The sequence below is a fragment of the Hermetia illucens genome, chromosome 3 (genome assembly GCF_905115235.1).
Source record: "Hermetia illucens chromosome 3, iHerIll2.2.curated.20191125, whole genome shotgun sequence".
In the NCBI taxonomy this organism is placed as follows: domain Eukaryota; kingdom Metazoa; phylum Arthropoda; class Insecta; order Diptera; family Stratiomyidae; genus Hermetia; species Hermetia illucens.
In genome coordinates this window covers 124871062-124889684 of record NC_051851.1, presented here as the reverse complement: position 1 = coordinate 124889684, position 18623 = coordinate 124871062, and the positions used below count along the sequence as shown (strand labels likewise).

The following is an 18623-nucleotide window of genomic DNA, read 5'->3' as shown; positions in this document are numbered from 1 at the left end:
GTTCCGCACTACCTTACCAGCATAAATTGTCAAATGTCCGGCAGCGGACTAACCTTAAATCTGCGGGGAAAGATTGTTCAACAATGGTTGCTGAGAGTAATAAAGGTTCAGAAGGTCGCACTGCGAGTGAGGAAAATGTGACCAATACACCAGACGACGGTAAAGCCTGGGGCTATGATCTCTACCCGGAACGTCGCGGAACTACCTTTAAGCCAAAGTGGGGTCGCGTTCTCCTTGGCCTCGAAGGCAAGGAAAATCTGGACAAGCTGAAGTGCGAACGCAATGTTTATTGGTGCATCAAAAACAGTCCCCTCGTAAAACTGATGATGGGAGCTTTGAAGAGTTCCGGCTGCCCAATTGACATCCGTCGACATATTTCCTGCGAAGTTTGTGAAAATACAGTGACTGGCGGGTATGACCCAATCACAAATCAAATCGTTGTCTGCCAGAATATGGCACGGAAGGAGGGAATGGTACAAGGCGTTCTCACTCATGAAATGATCCACATGTTCGACTATTGCAACAACGATCTGGATTTCAAAAATATTGACCATTTGGCTTGCACCGAGATAAGGGCGGCGAACCTTGCGCATTGCTCATTCTTGAGCGCTTGGTTCCAAGGCGATGCATCGTTCTTCAATATCAAGGAAGCTCATCAGGTGGGTGACGCATGCATTCAAACTTTCAAAACGTACACTAGACAAAAGAAGTCTGGAAAACTTCCTATCTTACACTTATTGCTCAGGATATTTCCCATTATAAAAATAATCTTATTTTACTCAATAAACTTTTATTTAAACAAACTCCAATGAAGAATGGCAACAATAATAAATAATAAACGTAAGAAACAAAAACATACAAAAAAGTCTTGAAACGCCGGTAAATTGTGTGCATACATAAAGTTGTATAAATTAGAGACCTTTATTCCTAATCACTTCCAATAACCGGCTTTTCATTGATTTGTCCAAATTGTCTGTAACTTCTGTTGGAATCCTCTCCCATTTTTCCAACAGTAAAACTGTTTTGAGTCCATCTTTATTTATTGCTCTTGTTGCCTTTACTCGTCGGTTAATTTCATCCCTTAAATGCTCGATGGGATTAAGGTCTGGCGACTGAAGAGGTGTCTTCAGCTGCCAGGGTACATTATACAAACGCTGCTCCTTTGTTTTCATAGCAGTGTGCTTCGGGTCGTTATCCTGCTGGAAGATGAAAGAACTACTAAGACCCAATTTATTGGCATTTTGTCGCAAATTATTTTTGAGAGTGTCAATGTAGATATGTTGGTCAATAATTCTATTTATAACATGCAAGGCACCAACTCCCTTTGCACTCATACAGTCCAAGGCCATAATATCATCTTCGCCTTTCGCTCATAGATTTCATCGTTATGTTCAGCCTCATGTAGGGGGTCAAAAATTCTTCGGAGGATTCTTTTCTCGAAAGCGGCAAAAAGTTCACAATTTTTTCGCTAAGAACCCAAGTCTCCGAGGAACACATAAGAACTGGCAAGATTATTGTCTTCTTGTACAGTAAGAGCTTTGACCCTATGGTGAGACGCTTCGAATGAAAGAGTTTCTGTAAGCTGAAATAGGCTCTGTTGGCAGCCAACAACCGTGTTCGGATTTCATCTTCATGCTGTTATCGGTTGTGATTTTCGACCCTAGATAGAAGAAATTTTCAACGGCCTCAAAGTTGTAGTCTCTTATCTTCATTGTTTTTGTTTGACCAGTGCGATTCGATGTTGTTCGTTCTTTTGGTTTTGGCGCTGACGTTGCCACCATGTACTTCGTCTTAGCTTCGTTAATGTGCAGCCCAAGATCTCGCGCCGCCTGATCGATCTAGATGAAGGTAGACTGAACATCTCGGGTTGTTCTTCCCATAATGTCAATATCGTCAGTGTAGGCCAGTCGTCGGGTGGATTTGAAGAGGCTGGTGCCTCTTGCATTAACAACTGCATCACCGATCACTTTTCCCAGGGCCAGGTTAAAGAGGACGCATTCCCTTGTCGTAGACGTTGTTGATGTTGAATGGTCTCGAGAGTGAACCTATTGCTTTTATCTGGCCTCGCATCTTGATCAGAGTCAGCCTGGTCAGTCTTATCAATTTCGTTGGGATACCGAATTCTCTCATGGCCGTGAACAGTTTGGCTATGCTGTCATAGGCGGCTTTAAAGTCGATGAAAAGATGGTGCAACTGATGTACATATTCCAACAGTTTTCCATCACTTACCGCATAGAGAAAATGTGATCTGTTGCTGATTTGCCTGGAGTGAAGCCGTTTTGGTATGGGCCAATCATGTTCTGAGCGTATGGGGCTATCCGGCCTAGCAAGATAGCGGAAAATATCTTACAGATGGTACTCAGCAACGGGATACCTCTATAATTGCTGGACTACATGATATCCCCCTTTTTATGTATGAGATAGAAGCCTCGTTGCCAGTCGTCAGGCATTGTTTCGCTGTTCCACACTTTAAGCATCAGTTGATGAACTACTTGGTATAATTGGTCGCCTCCATATTTAACCAATTCGGTTGTAATTCCATCGGCTCCTGGCGACTTATGGTTTTTAAGCCGATGAATTGTACGGACTGTTTCTTCTATGCTTGGTGGTGGCAGCATTTCTCCGTCGTCTTCAGTTGACGGGACCTCCAATTCGCCGCTATTTTGGTTGTTGAGCAGTTCACCTAAATACTCAACCCATTGCCCCAATATGCCCTTTGGTATGGCCCAATGATGTTCTGGGCGTATGGGGCTGTTCGGCCTAGCAAGCTACCATAGAGTATCTTACAGCTGGTATTCAGCAACGTGATACCTCTGTAATTGCTGCACTGTGTGATATCCCCTTTTAATGTATGTAGCAGATAATGCCCCGTTGTAATATTTAAACATATCCCTTTGCAAATTGCAAACGGTGCTTACGATTTAATTTGCACATATATGGCTTCTTCCTAGAAATTCGGCCGAAAAAGACCACTTCCCCGTAACTTGCTCCGCACAGTTTGGGAACTAGCTGTTACTCGATAGCCACGCGACAAGTTTGTATCGATAGTCTAAGCGTTTGTGCGCTGATTGTCATGGACATTTTTTAGAATTTTTTCATTTGAGAAACTTATATATGTCCAATTCGTCGCACCTGTTTAAGATTTTGGAAACTTTACATGGATTTTTAGATAATCCTCCCAATTTCCCTGACAGATTTATCTTGATTTCGCAAGGAATCAATTAATTCATGGATCGACTTTGGCACTTCCATCGTGTATGTAAGCTAATGCCAGACTAAAACAATTTCTATTGATAATACTTCGTTTCTGGCCTTTGTCCTTAAAGTCTATGGTGAATATAATTAGTTGTAATCGTTGAAATCTTTTGTTAGCTTTGTTTACATAAGTGTTTCCAGACTTTTTTTACACTAGAGGAAATATTTTATATTTCAATCATTTCTCATAACTATTGTTGGTTTGCATTCAAAGCTACATTATATTAAAATAAAAGTTTAATGTCTGCTGTGTATTATAAGAATGCTTTCAGTATGAAATCTATCGTATTTCCGACAATATCAAGTATATAAATTTTAAAACGTAAATGTTTCCGGACTTATTTTGCCCAGTGTATGTTGAACTGGCCTGTAAGTTCATTTAGAAAGTATAAAATAGTTTTTCATCAGTCATTTCATTCAATAGATTGTTTTTGAACAGCAGAAGTAGCATATGTATCAATTATTTTGAAAAACAAAAAAAAAATTTTGCAATTATCCTTCAATTGTCCTTGGCTAAGCGATGCCACCCTCTAATTAGTGTATCGAGAGCTTTGGCTCGTGTTGTTCAATGGGTCTAGGTGTTGCCAAGGAGATCGTATGCTTTCCATGGTTTTGCTTTAATCCAGGATTTTTACTGCAGGTTTTATTAACTGCATATTTCACTTCCCCCCTTAAAAAGTTGTAGCCCTTAAAATTAGAGCTATTTTCATGTCAAAACGGTCGGATTTAACCCCCAGGTGGAAAGGAAAGTGTGAATCGGGAAGCGGGAGATCTTCTTTCAAGTGGGACATCGAATGAAAGGTCTCGTTTAGTACTTTCCGAAGCCGGTTAATTTTATGAAAGAACACAGTATTTCGGGGCCAAACTGTCCCCTTTTTCAGTGTTTTCTTTTCTCTGAAAAATTGTATTCTTTCACAAAATTCTTAGGCAATCACGGAAATGATCCTTTCTTTTGTTCATATTTTATTATTTTGTTCCAGTTTTTTCTGTGTTTATATATGCGTTTGCCATCTTCTACTTGGTGTGGTATTGCGCGTCAACCCCAACTAGACGCCATCGTTCGCGTTTCGCTGAAATACATTTCAGCTCTCCCAGGAACTTCCGAGTTGCCCTCATTCCTCTACTGATCCACTCCTTAATGTGTGACGTACGCATTGCCACTTCCGCCTTCAGATTGCGCATGGGTGGCCTGTGCACCGACCAAGTTTTTTGTTTGAAATAATATCAGGTCAGCATATTCCGAGGATACCTCGCAGACAGGTATCGGGGTAACGTCTCAGTGCTACTACCATATAGCAACATGGAAGGCCAGCACAAAACAGTCTTAACTTGTTCTTGGTGTTGAGATAACTGCATTTCCAAATTCTAGACAAGGCAGTGAAAGTGGATCTGGCATTGTTAATGTGTCGGGCGACATCAAATATACACTTAATGCAGATAGCAAGGGTACGGTAATCTATCAAACTGAGGACCTTGGTTTTGGCGGCGTTTATCTTTAGTCCAAGTCCACTTGCCTCTCTCTCCATCCAGACTTATTTGGCGTTAAGAGAGTAAACAAATTTCATAGTCATGATCTACTGAACTCTTTCAACTTCTCTGGAGCCAGCATGAAAATCGTCACCGATAACAAGACAAAAACATATCGGTGACAAAATTCCTTTTAGATTTTACGTTGGTGCAGCACGTGACTGTTGTACATAATAACTCTGCTAATAGTTATTAGTTTCTCCAGAGTACCCCTCTTGCGTAAAACACGCTAGATACACTCCCTTTTTGCGTTGTGGAAAACTTGAAAATCGATGATGAGTAGGTGAAGCAGAGATCTAAACTACACGCATTATTCCGAAATGATCCGCAGGATGTTGATATGGTCAATGAGGATTCAAACAGGAAACCTGCTCTCTGTCGATCAAGCTTAAGATGTTCTTTGATGCGTCCGGGATTATTTTGGCAATTATTTTTGCAACGGCAGAAAGCACGTAAATATCCTTTCAGTTGTCACTCTTAAAACGGGAATCTTAACGATCATTCTTTTTTCCACTCTATGGTTTCAGATTCCCATGATTCCTGTACAAGTGGAAGGAGTAGGCCCGCAGAAACTGCAAGTACATCGACAAATGATTTTGCAGGGACCCCGGTGGGTTTACTCATTTTGAGTACATTGATCGCCGAGATGATTTCTCTTCTGCTTAGAGGAACAGTCCGTATCTGCATGCTATGGTGACTAGCTATTTCATCTTTAATTGGAGCAACTTCAACTACGTAACATCCGAGAAATGAGCAATTTTGAAGACGATCCAATGCTCATCGCTATTCTCAGGAGGATTACTCAGTGTATCTGCGGTCCGATCGGCAAGATAGCTCTCTCACTGTCGACCAACAGCTGGGTCATACAAGCGGTCGACATTGAACTTGGGGGGATTGCAGTTCTCTAACCTTGGGGGCAGTGGCTGATGCAACAAGTAAGCGACTATAAGATGGTGATTCCTTTCGAGCCGCCACCGTCGATCGTGGAGGCGCAGAATGCAGTTTTTCAGAACCTCAGGACTAACTCCAAAAATTCATTTAGGGAGTTTCCTATCTTCGGCTCAACATCTAGTATATACTGTAAGAAGTCAGGCAAGGAACCAATTTCATATACTCCCGCCGATTTCCTCAAGGAAGTATTTCACGCCCTTTGCGATCTAACACATCCAGACATACAGACCACGAATCGGCTAGTCGCCCCAAAATGACAAGAACAATAACCTCTAAAAGACATTACTGCACAATCTTGTGCCGAGGCCCTTTGTCGTGAGTGGATTCCATAATCACCGAACAGGGAATGTAGTTCGAGTCCCCCATTTTCTTTAAATTAGGCTCCCGGTGCCACCGGACAACAACATACCGACCGCATTCTATTATAATAGAATGCTCGACAGATGATAAAAGATGCTGTCGGCATAATAGCTCAAAACGATCCTTTTTGGTCACAAATCCTGCTGCTCGTCTTACTTACTTACTTACCATCAACTCTATACTCGAAATAAGGTCGAGCTTTAACTTTAACACTTGGGTTTATGGGCCTGCTCAAGGACATAGGGTAGTAGCTGAAACTACCACCACTCGTCAACGTGGCCGACGTGCCCAGGAATTCCGACAAAAAATTACTGAAGAAGAGAACAACTGGATCTCAAAATACCTACCGGCGGAATAAAAACTCATTATTCGGCATTTAAAAAAATTAACTTTGTCTTTTTTTTTTTTCATTATAAAATAACCCGAAAAAACGACACACATAATCGAAGGGATCCCGAGTCGTGCACGCATGTGCTAATTAGGATGGACGTCTCCCAGAGCCTACTTACTTGACTTACGATGGTTCTTGCGAGATCCTCGAGCAAAGATCACACTATTTCGGCGTCGGAAGTATACTCAAAGGGACCAGAGGAACAAAGACAAAGTTCAAGAGATGTTGGAGGCCCTGAATAAGGTACATCGAAACTTAAGATTTATAATGGAGGTAGAAGCCGATGGACAACTCCCCTTTCTAGATTTAAGAATTATTGGAGGGAAAAGAGAATCTCTCTTAATATTTATTAGAAAACTATACACACACAGCACACGATTCTGGAAACTACAGACAGCATAAATGCTCCCTGTCCATGCAATGAACCACAGATTGTTCTCCATGCTCCTCAGTGCTGAAATATTTATGAGAGAAAAGGAATATATCATCCACACCGGAGTGAAGAATGAACGGCTTCCAACCATTGATTATCGAAAGTCTCATGAGGAAAAAAGTGAAACTACAAGAAAGACAGGTATTGCCATATTTCATCAATAACTTGGAAGGGAAAAGAAGAATCGGGCTCGCACATTCTGAGACTTCGTCCAAACTTAAAGGAACGATGAAATAGGTTTATATCGACATGGTGCTATCGAGTAAGATGCACCAACACAAAAGCAGGCTAAGATCCCCCAAAGATCGCAAATTAAAGCACGAGTCCAGCGGAATATGTAAACCAACGTGTTCAGATTGCAAGAAGAGCTATGTAGGACAAACGAAAAGATTGGTTTCGGTACGCTGGGGAGAGCACGAAAGAGAAGCGCAAAATATACCAATTACATAATTTGCCCAATAGAATATGACCCCGTCGGAAGCCTTGTTGAAGTCCATCTGGTTCCCTTTTTCTAATTCGCAGAGGACGTTATAAACTATTATAGAATGATGAGATTAGTGGAAGTCGATCTACCTTTCTCAAACCCATGTTTTTATTTATTAAGACGTGGGTTAATGACAAGAGAAATTATGACAAGCCAGTTTCTCGAAAAGTTTAAGGATTGCTGACAAAATAGCAACATTTCCACTCTTGTAGATAACGTGAGAGGATTTCCAAAAGGATGGGAAAATTCCCATTGATAGTGATTTTTGAAAGATCAAATACAGAGGAAAAGTCAATTGACTTATGCACTGCGCTAAAAATTAGGGAGAAGTTAGATCGGAGCCGGGACCTTTGTTGACGTTGAGCTCATGAATTGTTTTGCGGATCTCCTGATGAGTTAAAAGTATGTCACCATTAAGGAAGTATGTTACCATTAAGTCGAAATCGTCTCAAAAATTATAAGTGATCATCAAAGGGTCCGACAAATCGCTTGTTTCTTTTTGTACAAACATTTTCTCCACAACGAACCTAATGCTTTGATTGCTAGAGATATAAATTTTCATGGTATTTGCCACGAAAACTCTCTAAACAAATCGACAATTATAAATAAGAAGTACGCCTAAAACTCAACGAGTGAAAATGGAATTCCCAGAAAGAGGATGAATGCCATAAGATGTTCTTGATAGATACCTTAAACTAATAATTAAAATGATTTAATTTTCTTACATTATTATTTTCCGGCGATCTTTTGTTTTTTTTTATAAAATATACATTATTGATTGTTTTTTTTCCACACCCAATGGCTGTAATATGAAAACAATAGAAAGTATGCCTTCCTCCGTTTTTTATGCAGTCCGAAATTCGTTATCTGATCATTTCGTACAAATTGTTGTCAAAATTTAACGCTTCTGATAACTCCTGTAGAGTTTGGCATGGATCTTCTTGGAGTAACGCTATCAGTTCTTCATCTTCAAGCTTTTTTAATGCACCTGCGGGTGATTGATCGCAAACTTCAAAATTACCACTTTTGAATCGATTAAACCATTCCCTGCATCTGCTTTCCGATTGAGCTTCGACAAACAATCTACAACTTTTAATGCCACATTTTTTCAATTTGCAAAAGTATAGCAAAACTTCCCGCAAATGCTGCTTCGCTGGGACAACGGATGCCTATTATTTATTCCGCCTCCCAATATATATACTATGGAGGAATATTTTTCCCAAACAACAAAGTCCAGCCGGCTTTTTTCACGACTGTTCACGCACTGTACTGCGGAAATACTCGAGCGATCGCTCGTTTTCAGTGTTCTGTTCTGTCAGTTGGGGCGTTATCATCAACCAAGTCAAGGTTTTAGAGCTTCTGGTATAAGTTCAGACGATCGCCAATATTCTTTGCGGAAAATAAAGGTTTCACACGGTGTCTACGCTCTTTTCGTCCCCATTTGGTTAATCGAATGTATCGTTATGCAATTCGCTTCCTTTTTTAGCGTTTTGTTTGCAAAACAAAATCTTGTCTGTTTTTTTTGTGTCGATGGAAGGTGGAAAGCTTCAAAAGCTACCGCAGGCTCCAGCCACACGGTTATGTGGGACTCTTATCCAATAAAACCACCTTCCTCTCCTTCCACTCTCCCCGCGGGACTCCCATTTGGTATTACGTCGCGATGCTGGATCAGAATTTATTTTAGGCTCATGTTTCTCTCGCCTTCATTCTTTGGGATGACTTCTTCCTGCCTAAGCTTCTTTCCGATGGCTGCAATCACTTTTTCGACTTCGGTCCATATTCCCTTTGCTTTCACCATAAGTTCCATTATATTTTCAGGTGTAAAGTGCTCCCCGGTTGTAGCTTCTAATGTAGCCCTTTGGGCTTCGAATGAAAAAAGGCGTGTTCCGCGTCCTCTGCAATATGTGGGCACTTTGGGCAATATGGCGAATCATCACGTCCAAATCGATGCAGATATGCACGATAGCCTCTGTGTTCGCTCAAGAATTGAGTTAGGTCTAAATCTACTTCGCCGGGGGTCGCCCGACCCATTTCCGGATATCCCATGTGGTTTTGTGAGCCCAGCGGCCTTTTTCTGACTAGTCCCACTTCTCTTGCCATTCCGCGAGAGTTTCAGTTCGTGCGAACTGTCGCCGACGGGCAGGAGATTCTCCGGTGAGATACGTTCGATCGTGAAGTCGCTGTATTTCTTTCGCCAGGATCTCAATCGGGATCATTCCTGCTATCACGTAAGCTGCTTCATTGGATATTGTTCTGTAGGCGCAAAATGTTCGGAGTACAATTATGCGACACACAGCTCCAAGTACTTCGCCACGCCTATCGATTAGAAAGTCGGCAACGATACGCACCAGGCACTTCGCCACGCCTAAGTCTGTTCTGTCTGTCTGCCACACGCAGTTTTCTCAGAAACAGCTAAAATTTAGAGCAACGTGTCGCGATTAAATTTGGCCGTAAAGCCGAGTTTAATCGTTCCAAAACTTACGAACTAATACGAAAAGTATATGGTTAATCAGCTGTGTCTTGCGCAATAACATTTCGTTGGTGCCGCGTTTACCGACGTTAGAGAGAACATGGAAGACGAAGAGAGTAGTGGCTGACCAGTGAGCACGAAAACGGACGCAAACATCGGTAGTGCAGCGATCATCGACGTCCGTGCAGGTTGATAGAGGAGAAAACGAGGATAACAAAAGCCATCATTCAACGTATTTTGCGTAAAGATTTGAAGAAGAGAAAAGTGTGCACGCGTTTTATGCTGCATATGTTAACTGCCGAAGAAAAGGAACAGCGTCGTTCATGGCGAAGATGTGCTTGAAATGATCGCAAATGATCCAATTTCTTTTGGATTCGATAATAACAGGGGACGAGAGGTGGCGCTTCGTCTATGATCCGGAAACGAACACAGAGTAGAGTGATCCAAACATATCGCCTTCAAAAAAGTTTTGGTTTCAAAAGCCGAAAGTGAGATTTTCGATAGCAAAGGGATCATTCACCACCATTTGTTCCGAAGGATCAGACTGTCGTTGCAAAGTTTTACAAACAAGTTTTGGACCGTTTGTGCAAACGTATCGCACGTGCGAGGCGGGCTGCATACCGCCACTGTTGTTCAGCAGCTTCTGGCTAAAAAAGGTGAACTCAGTTGAGCCATTCCTCCCACTTCCCGGATTTCCCCAGATTACTTTGCTTTCTCAAGCTTAAAATTGGAGATGAAGGAAACCCATTATATAACGATTAAGGACATCCAAACATCTGTAACGGCCAAGTTGAAAGGGTTTTCAGTTTCCGAGTTTAAGTGATGGATAAGCTACAATATCGCGCCAATGGGTGTATTCGTGTTAATGGAGGTTATTTTGAGTAAAAATTACACTCAATTTTTTTGCATTTTTAAAAATTGTTTACCAGGCGTAGTCTTAAAACTTATGGCACGCACCTTGTATTACAATACAGATTACTTCTAAACCATATTATGCGTTTGTGTTCTGTCAAGCGCGATAGGGGTCACGAAATTGATTAACCTTAAAAGCTAATTTCATTAATTTAATTTTTCAGAATTGCGTTAAAACAAAGGCACTGGAATCGGTTCTTGCTGTTAGGAAAGTAACTCGAGATGAAGCCATTGATGCAGTGGAAAGAGTATTCCCGAAGTGCTATGCTGACTTGGAGCCAATAGGACGAAGAATACGCAGAAATTCCCCTGATCAGCACAAAGCCTATTTGGAGGGTCCTTTGTATGGTTACGACATATAGCAATAATCGGAAAGATTGGAAAAAACGTGTTTTTATTGTTAACAACTTACTGTAGATTTAGCTTTAATAGATATACAAATAAAATTGTTAAATTTCATTTACATTGGTTTCCTCATTTCTGATTTTGTTTCGTTCCTAGTACTTGCATGGCTTTTCTGTTTTATACTACCTTGAACGCTATCAGTGGAACTTGAAGTTTTCGATGCTTCAGATTTCTGCGTTCGTTTGTGCTACAAACAATGTCTCTAGTAGTTTGTTACAAAGACCTGGTTTGAATGCAAGTTTACCTTCCGCTTAAATGCAATGTAACTGCTTTTTGCATCTATTTGATGCGTTATGAAGCTATCGTCGCATTCCAGACTGTCGGCTCGACTTTCCTCGTCACCCTGCTTTGCAATCATCTGCTCAGCATCCCAATCTAAACTAAGAAGTAGACGTTTTGCTTCCTCACTGTAGGCCGGATCCAAGACGCGACCAGTTGGATTACAACGAAATAAATACTCCGCTAAATAGTCGATAGGATCTTCGGGTTTGACTTCTGCAACTTTTAGTAAACCTTCAGTTAAGGTGGGCAGCACATATTTGCATAAATAGCTTCGTAACGGAAGGCTTTTCGATTCAAGCATATCTTGCTCTTGTCGTTTAAGACGTTCAAACTTCTCAGTCTAAGGAATAATAGGACCAGAGTTTAACCCACACAGAAGCTACTTACTTGTATCTTATTTACCCAATCTTGAAGCTTTTCCTCCCTTGCAGCTATTTCGTCGCGTTCAACTTGCTCCCTCCTGAGGCGCTCTTCTTGTTCTTTCTCCATTTTTGCTTTGAGTTCAGATTTAGCGATTTGATCCATTTGTGTTCGGGTCATGGGATATATATGCGGGGCACCAATTTGCCTTTTAACCTGCTCAAGCACTTGTTCAGGCTTCATGTCTGCCGTTATCTTGATAATGATTGGTGTTATATCATTGTCACTAAAAAAATAAGTGCAAGTGACATCTTCTTCAGTTCGCTCACGATACTTTGATAGCCGAGCAATCAGCTGCTCTTCGGTGTTCTGCGTCTCAACGGCTTCTTTCTCCGTTAGCGACATGGCTCGTTTAAAGAGAATTTCATCAGGAGCGATGAGAACAATGAAAAACGTTGGTTTCATGCTGTAAGTATACATATTTTGGGGAATATCTTCTTCCTCCTCCTCTTCGCTAGGATGAAATAACGATGTCGGGAATATTTCACTGGCTTGGTTATAATCAAATGGGAAGTCATCTATTACGTAACCTTGATTTTCACTGCAAGGCTTAGATGAGAGAATTTCAACAAGGCACCTGAAAGAAGACGTCATAATACACGATTAGATTGCGAAACTATGAATACTTTTTTATGTAATCGAAATCCATCTCATCTTCTTCGTGAACCGACTGCATGTATTCAGTCAAATCTGTTAGTTCTGCTTCCCATTCGATTAACTGCTCGCGCAAACTATCGGTCATTTTCACAATCTCAACAGACATCTCTGGCTGCCGAAGAAAGTCTGCAGATTCAGCGCCAGCCGGTAAATCCAAATCACCTTCGACATCTTCCGCCATGTATTCCGCAGCGTCAAAGTTTCTAGTTTGATTCAGGTAAGACTTTGCTTCCTCTATTTTTTGTTCCTAGATGTGATGACTTAATAGTAAAATAAAACACTTTTCTTCAAACCCATTATTACCAAACTCTTTATAACATTGTAAACGACAGATTTCGGATCTATGTAATGGACTTCATACTGTTCAGCAAGTGCCCTGCAAAGCGTGGTTTTCCCTGAACATGGTGGTCCATCCACTATGATTTTGATTGGTAATAAATTCCGTTCACGCCGAAATTCATCTGCCAGTCTGTTACCCATTTCCTCTAAGTCATCCGAAAATGTGAATGGGAAATCTTGAAAGTATGTTGGCACCATTTTCAAGTTTAGGGTAAGGTAATGATAGACACGTTGCTAGAATTATTTTCTCATCTGAAATATCATCATGAAGTACGTGAATAGTGTTTTACCGAAATGAGGTTTTCTGAAGCGTTCAAGATTTCATCTTTTGTGCATATCTTCACTTTCATTGGATTACCCGCTAAGGTCCTTGCCACAACAATGGCGAAGCTTTTCAAAGACATTGGATTCGGTTGAACCGCTAGCAGGTATCGTATTTTTTCGGGTGGGAAACTTTCAATCACATTAGAAATCATCCTGTATTTTGTGTGAGGTGAAAATTAAATGAACATCTGTTTTCTAAACAAAGCCTATGCAACTCACTGTGCGAAGTCATTTATGTATATCATTGGTATATAATTTAGTTCGTTACGATCTTTCTGGTATATCTCAATTGACTCCTTATTATAGAATGCTTTTTTGAAGATGTAATGTAGAACATCATTACGCCCACCGTAAGTAACACCTGGGCAAATTACGATCGTCCGAAGCCTCCCCTTATGTCGATTTTGGGCGTTCATCACTTCACGCTCTAGGTATTGGTGCTTTAAATAGCAGGGGTGAGCTCTTCGCTTTCGATAATCTGCTTCTGTTAGTGGTGCTGCGCCCTCATCACTCTCCACAACGGTCCGTGCCCAAACCATGGGTGTCGAAATAAGGATAAAGTACCTGACAGGTTCATTTGAATCCGGTTCGCAAGCTTTCAATTTTGCCTCAAGCATCTCCAGCACTTTCTGTGCCTCAACCACTTGCGAGTTGTGCATTCCTATATCGTATACAATGATTTCACATTCTAAGATACTAAGCCAGTATGACGATTTCTTGCGATCTAGTATACGCGGGGCGTAATTTTCTACGACCTCATTGTCGACTTCGTCACTTACTTGGAGGCTACCATATATCTCGTATAACTTGCCGGATATCGACGATGCATGATTTTTGAAATCAGGCAATCTCTTTGCAATCGCCTTACCCTGGTATGAATTCACATGACCAATAAATATTTTGCGAATTGTCAGCTCGTCTTCAGTGTTTTCAACATTTTCAATGGATGCTGCGCCTTCTTCCTCCGTAGCAGCCATTTTGAAATGGTTCTGAATCGTTTCGGCCAATAGAAATTATTCAATCAATATGGCAGCTAATGAATGCCGCTCTTCAAAAATTCATATTTACTAATAAAATTATTTTGGTCACCATATTGAAATATTACATTTAGTAAGTAGATCTACGGAAGTGATATAATTAGGATACAATTGCCACTTTCCTTTACTATGTGAATCAATTATAAGCTAATATAATAAACGTTGTCTTTCGGTAACAATCTGAAGGACTGAATTTTCTGAATTGATTATAATTATCATTTAATCAAATGAATAAATAACGATTGCACTACTACGATTTTCGTTTCTCATTATTCCATTACATCCTTGGCATTAAATAAGTGACGCCTGTAAAGTTTACAAAAATTTATTTAATTAATCAAAATAGGCGCCAGTCAATTCAACACTTCTCCCAGCGAGATACAAGAACATGTATGCCAGCTTGGTAGTATTCCAATTTTCAGGGGTTGATGAACTTGTCGAAGGCAATTTTGATGACCTCTTCATTCCTCAATTGGCATCCGCCAAAAAATGATCCAAATGCTTAAAAAAGTGGTGGTCGGTTGGCGAAAGGTCCGGTGGATAGGGTGGATGAGGCAGAGTCTCATATTGCAATTGGTTCAATTTTTGAACCAGTGTTCTAGATTCATGAGGTCGTGCATTGTCGTGAAGGAGTATCACATTATCTCTGTTGACTAATCTCGGCCTTTGAATACTCAATTTTTGGTGCATTTCCTCGAGTTTCTCACAGTTTTTCTGTGCATTTATCGTTTCTCCAGGTGCCAAGAATTAATAGTGGATAACCCCAGCTGTAGACCACCAAACAGTCAGCATTACCTTCTTCGGATGGATGCTCGGTTTCGGTATATGCTTCGGTGGCTCATCAGCATGTAGCCATTGTGTTGATCGGCGACGATTGTCGTATAATAACCAGTTTTCATCACATGTTACTATTCTGTGCAAAAAGGGATCGCTTCAGTTGCGGGAGAGTAAAGAACTGCAAATTTCCATTCGAAGCGCCCTGCTTCGCTCCGTAAGGGCTTGCGGAACCCATTTGTCGAGCTTTTTTTCCTTTCCAAGCTGTTGCAAGTACCGGGAAACTGTCGAATAGTGTACGCCCAGTTTCTCTGCAATGTCACTCATAGACTGACGTGTGTCGGATACGACTAGCAAACGCAGCTAGTTGTTATCAATCGATGGTCCTGGATGTCCACGTGGCCCGTTTTGATGGTTTACGTCACCTGACCGGAATTTTTCGAGCCACCGCCGGGTGGTTCGTTCGCTTACCGTATCAGCTCCAAATGCGCTGCTAATGTTCTTGGTCGCCTCCGCTGCTTTATGACCGAGTTTGAACTCATTCAGAAAAAGTATACGTTCTTGGCTCTTTTCCATCCTTTTTTCCTTTTTATTCACTGTTATCACAACTATGGTCAAAACTGAAATGACTCCTTGATTAAATGTAGGAGTATTTATACTAATTGATGGAACTGTCAATGGGGCATGTTACAATTGAATCTTGGATGAGCATCCCTTGCATTGAAGAGCAATATCAGTATTCAAGTGAGTTCATCTGTCAGAACGATTCTGTGCACTGTCACAGGTCCCATATTGTATGTAATAATTTTCTTCCTTTTCCGTAGCTGTTTTATAAGAAATATTGAAGGTTTTCCAATTTTTTGACCTTTTCTGCTTTGGAGATGCGCAACTTTCTAGCCGAAAACTCAATACAACAGCGCGGATTTAAACCCCATAGAAAACTTGTGAGCGCTAATGAAGAAAAGGCCAGCTGAACAGAGGCCGAAAAGCTAACATAAGCTGAATTTAATCCTCTTAAAGACACGGAATGACGAAATTGATCGTCATGCCGTAATAGACAATGCTTGTTCATTTAGGATGAAGACAGTATTTATGTCGTTGATATGAATGTACATATGGCTATCTTGGAGCTGGCAAAATATGACGGAACATTTTATATTCTTAGCTATGTACGAATAGACAATGGTGCGTAGAGATTTTCTCACATAAGATGAACACAAAACCTTTATACACGGAGCACTCAACTTTTGGTATATTGGCTAGTTTTCCATGTGTTTCCTGTTCACTCTTTAGTGGAGTGTAGGGCATCTGCACAATCAGAATGTGCTTCAGTTTCACTATCATCATAATTAACACTGTGCAAGTGATAAGCTCACAGCGGTGAGAAAAGCCCAAGACGAACACAGACACTCATGATGACTGGGATTCAAACCCAGAGCAACGACATTGGAAGGCTGACGTTCTACCCCCCTCAACCACCGCGCCGGTACTATTGATCACATCCCAAAAAAATTTACACTTCAAGTTAATTTAAATTGAAAAAAAATATAGAAAAAAACATTAATTAATGCTAAAATATAAAATTTCCGGCATTGGCATGAAATTATGTAAATGATCTACTAGTTTTTAAGATTTGAATCTATTTTAGGCTTCCAATATATGGCCCGGATAGCTCAGTGGGTGGGTTGTCATACGGAAGGCCGCGGTTCAAATCTCGTTGGTGGCAGTGGGATTTGTATCGTGACTTGACGTCGGATACCAGTCGACTCAGCTGTGAAGGAGTACCTGAGTCAAATCACGGTAATAATCTCGGGCGAGCGCAATGCTGACTGCATTGCCTCCTACAGTGTTCTGTAGTGTACAGTTACGGTATTGAATGAAGTGTTCTAACACATTTCAAGGCTCTGATCCAATATGGATTGTTGCGCCAACGATTATTATTATTATTAATGTATGGTTGGAATCAAATAATAGATATTTATTTAAAACGTTCACATTCAAATCTCGAATGGTTTGCGAGAACAAGTCTTGAGCTGCCTCACAATTGTTGAGGTTGATTTGTATCAACCACATTTAGCCCTACGATTCAGGTCCTTCCTATATGCCGGACACCTGGAACGTGCCGGCCATCCATCCCCTTTTTCCCCTTGCACAATATACATCGTGGATCTTCACCGCAGTCTAATATGATGGCCCTCTTCACCAAACTTCCTGCATTTTATCGTGCTTACTAGTAAATGCGACTGCGAAGTGTTTTTCTCCTCTACCGCCGTAATATAGGACCATCTAATGTACCAGAGCCTTGATATTTTGGTGTATATTCCTTCCCTTCTTGATGAACTAGTAAAAAAACTAGTAAATGCGACTGCGAAGTGTTTTTCTCCTCTACCGCCGTAATATAGGACCATCTAATGTACCAGAGCCTTGATATTTTGGTGTATATTCCTTCCCTTCTTGATGAACTCGCAGAGTTCATTTATGCGTTCTCCCAGTGAAAGAGAGGCTGTGGCAGTAATCATGTCAGTTCCTTTCCGAGTTTTGCGACGAATCTCGACTGCCGGGTAGAGGTAATATTGCCCTCGGTGGTGACTTTCCAAGTTCTGAGATTTTCTGAAAAGGATCTGGTGTGGATCTCATTTCCACCCCACTAAGATCTCTTCTTGCATTAGATGCCTAAGTAGCCACGTTTCTCAATGCTCCGGCACTGCGGCCGCTGGATATCGATGGCCGGGAGCCCACTTGCCCACTGCCAAAAACCGCCGGTGCTGGGTTTCCGAAAACGTGCAACATAAATAAACTTCTTTTCTCCTCCTCCATATTTGGTTTGATTTGAAAATATATTCCCCATAACCAATGTTTATCCACGGATGGGCATTTGCTCTCCACCGACCCGACCTGCATATATGCATAACGAATCCACCCAGCGTTTTATTATTCGCACGAAGGGACGCGCCTGATGATAATTTGGAAACTCCACACAGGCGTAATAAGCCTCTGCAATGTATGCTAACTAATATGCGTCAATACTCCCATTGTGAATAAATAATTTATGATCTGAAATCAATCTAAAATAAAACAATGACTTTTAAAAGCCTCATTGGCTAGAAGCATAATCCCAACGATTATGAAATGAACGAGTACATTGGATTATATGTGAACCCGTGATGGGACACTTCGTGTGATGTAGACTAGGACATTCACTAGGTAGTCATAAATAAGCCTATAGGCGGAATCTCTCTTTTCAGCTGTCATTACTCAACCAATGATTATTTATCGGCCAAATTTGATCTATTAGGTAACCATTATTTCTAATTCCCTCTGATAGGGAAATAAGACCCGGGCATCTGGAACTTTGGAGTAGAACTTTTGCCGTTCCATATCGAACGAGTGCTTGTTTGATCAATAAATGAAAAATTCCTTCACAAAAATTTGTATGAAGGAATTCATTCCTAAACGAGTTTAGACTAAGGAATTATTTTTCCACTTGCATTTCTGAATTCGTTCACCTGACACAAACATTGAAGCTTCCTTATTCGCAGATATAAACATCAAACCATAACGAGAGTTAAGGGAACAAATGTTTTCAGTAGGCGAAGAATTTA

The 18623-nt window shown here is 40.9% G+C and overlaps 2 protein-coding genes across 2 annotated transcripts; one reads left to right on the top strand and one right to left on the bottom strand.

Annotated features, from left to right (window-relative positions):
• Positions 1 to 13: 13 nt before the first annotated feature.
• On the top strand, positions 14 to 11180 carry LOC119650980 (mitochondrial inner membrane protease ATP23 homolog). The gene is made up of 2 exons (XM_038054242.1): positions 14 to 659; positions 10948 to 11180. Exons 1-2 carry the CDS (start codon positions 84 to 86, stop codon positions 11143 to 11145), a joined length of 774 nt encoding a protein of 257 aa, XP_037910170.1. The 5' UTR covers positions 14 to 83; the 3' UTR covers positions 11146 to 11180.
• Positions 11167 to 14503, bottom strand: LOC119650977 (adenylate kinase 7-like). Its single transcript, XM_038054240.1, has 7 exons — positions 13430 to 14503; positions 13177 to 13363; positions 12851 to 13120; positions 12517 to 12794; positions 11873 to 12467; positions 11433 to 11810; positions 11167 to 11375 (listed from the first exon to the last, which is right to left on the bottom strand). Exons 1-7 carry the CDS (start codon positions 14185 to 14187, stop codon positions 11244 to 11246), a joined length of 2598 nt encoding a protein of 865 aa, XP_037910168.1. The 5' UTR covers positions 14188 to 14503; the 3' UTR covers positions 11167 to 11243.
• Between the last annotated feature and the right edge of the window lie 4120 nt (positions 14504 to 18623).

Excerpts from the sequence above, each read along its gene's own strand:
- LOC119650980 (XM_038054242.1), top strand. The coding sequence starts at position 84 with ATGGTTGCTGAGAGTAATAAAGGTTCAGAAGGTCGCACTGCGAGTGAG. Across the intron at positions 660-10,947 it reads ATATCAAGGAAGCTCATCAG|AATTGCGTTAAAACAAAGGC; the intron begins GTGGGTGACGCA and ends TTAATTTTTCAG.
- LOC119650977 (XM_038054240.1), bottom strand. The coding sequence starts at position 14,187 with ATGGCTGCTACGGAGGAAGAAGGCGCAGCATCCATTGAAAATGTTGAA. Across the intron at positions 13,121-13,176 it reads CTTCAGAAAACCTCATTTCG|CAACGTGTCTATCATTACCT; the intron begins GTAAAACACTAT and ends AAATAATTCTAG. Across the intron at positions 12,795-12,850 it reads ACAATGTTATAAAGAGTTTG|GAACAAAAAATAGAGGAAGC; the intron begins GTAATAATGGGT and ends CATCACATCTAG.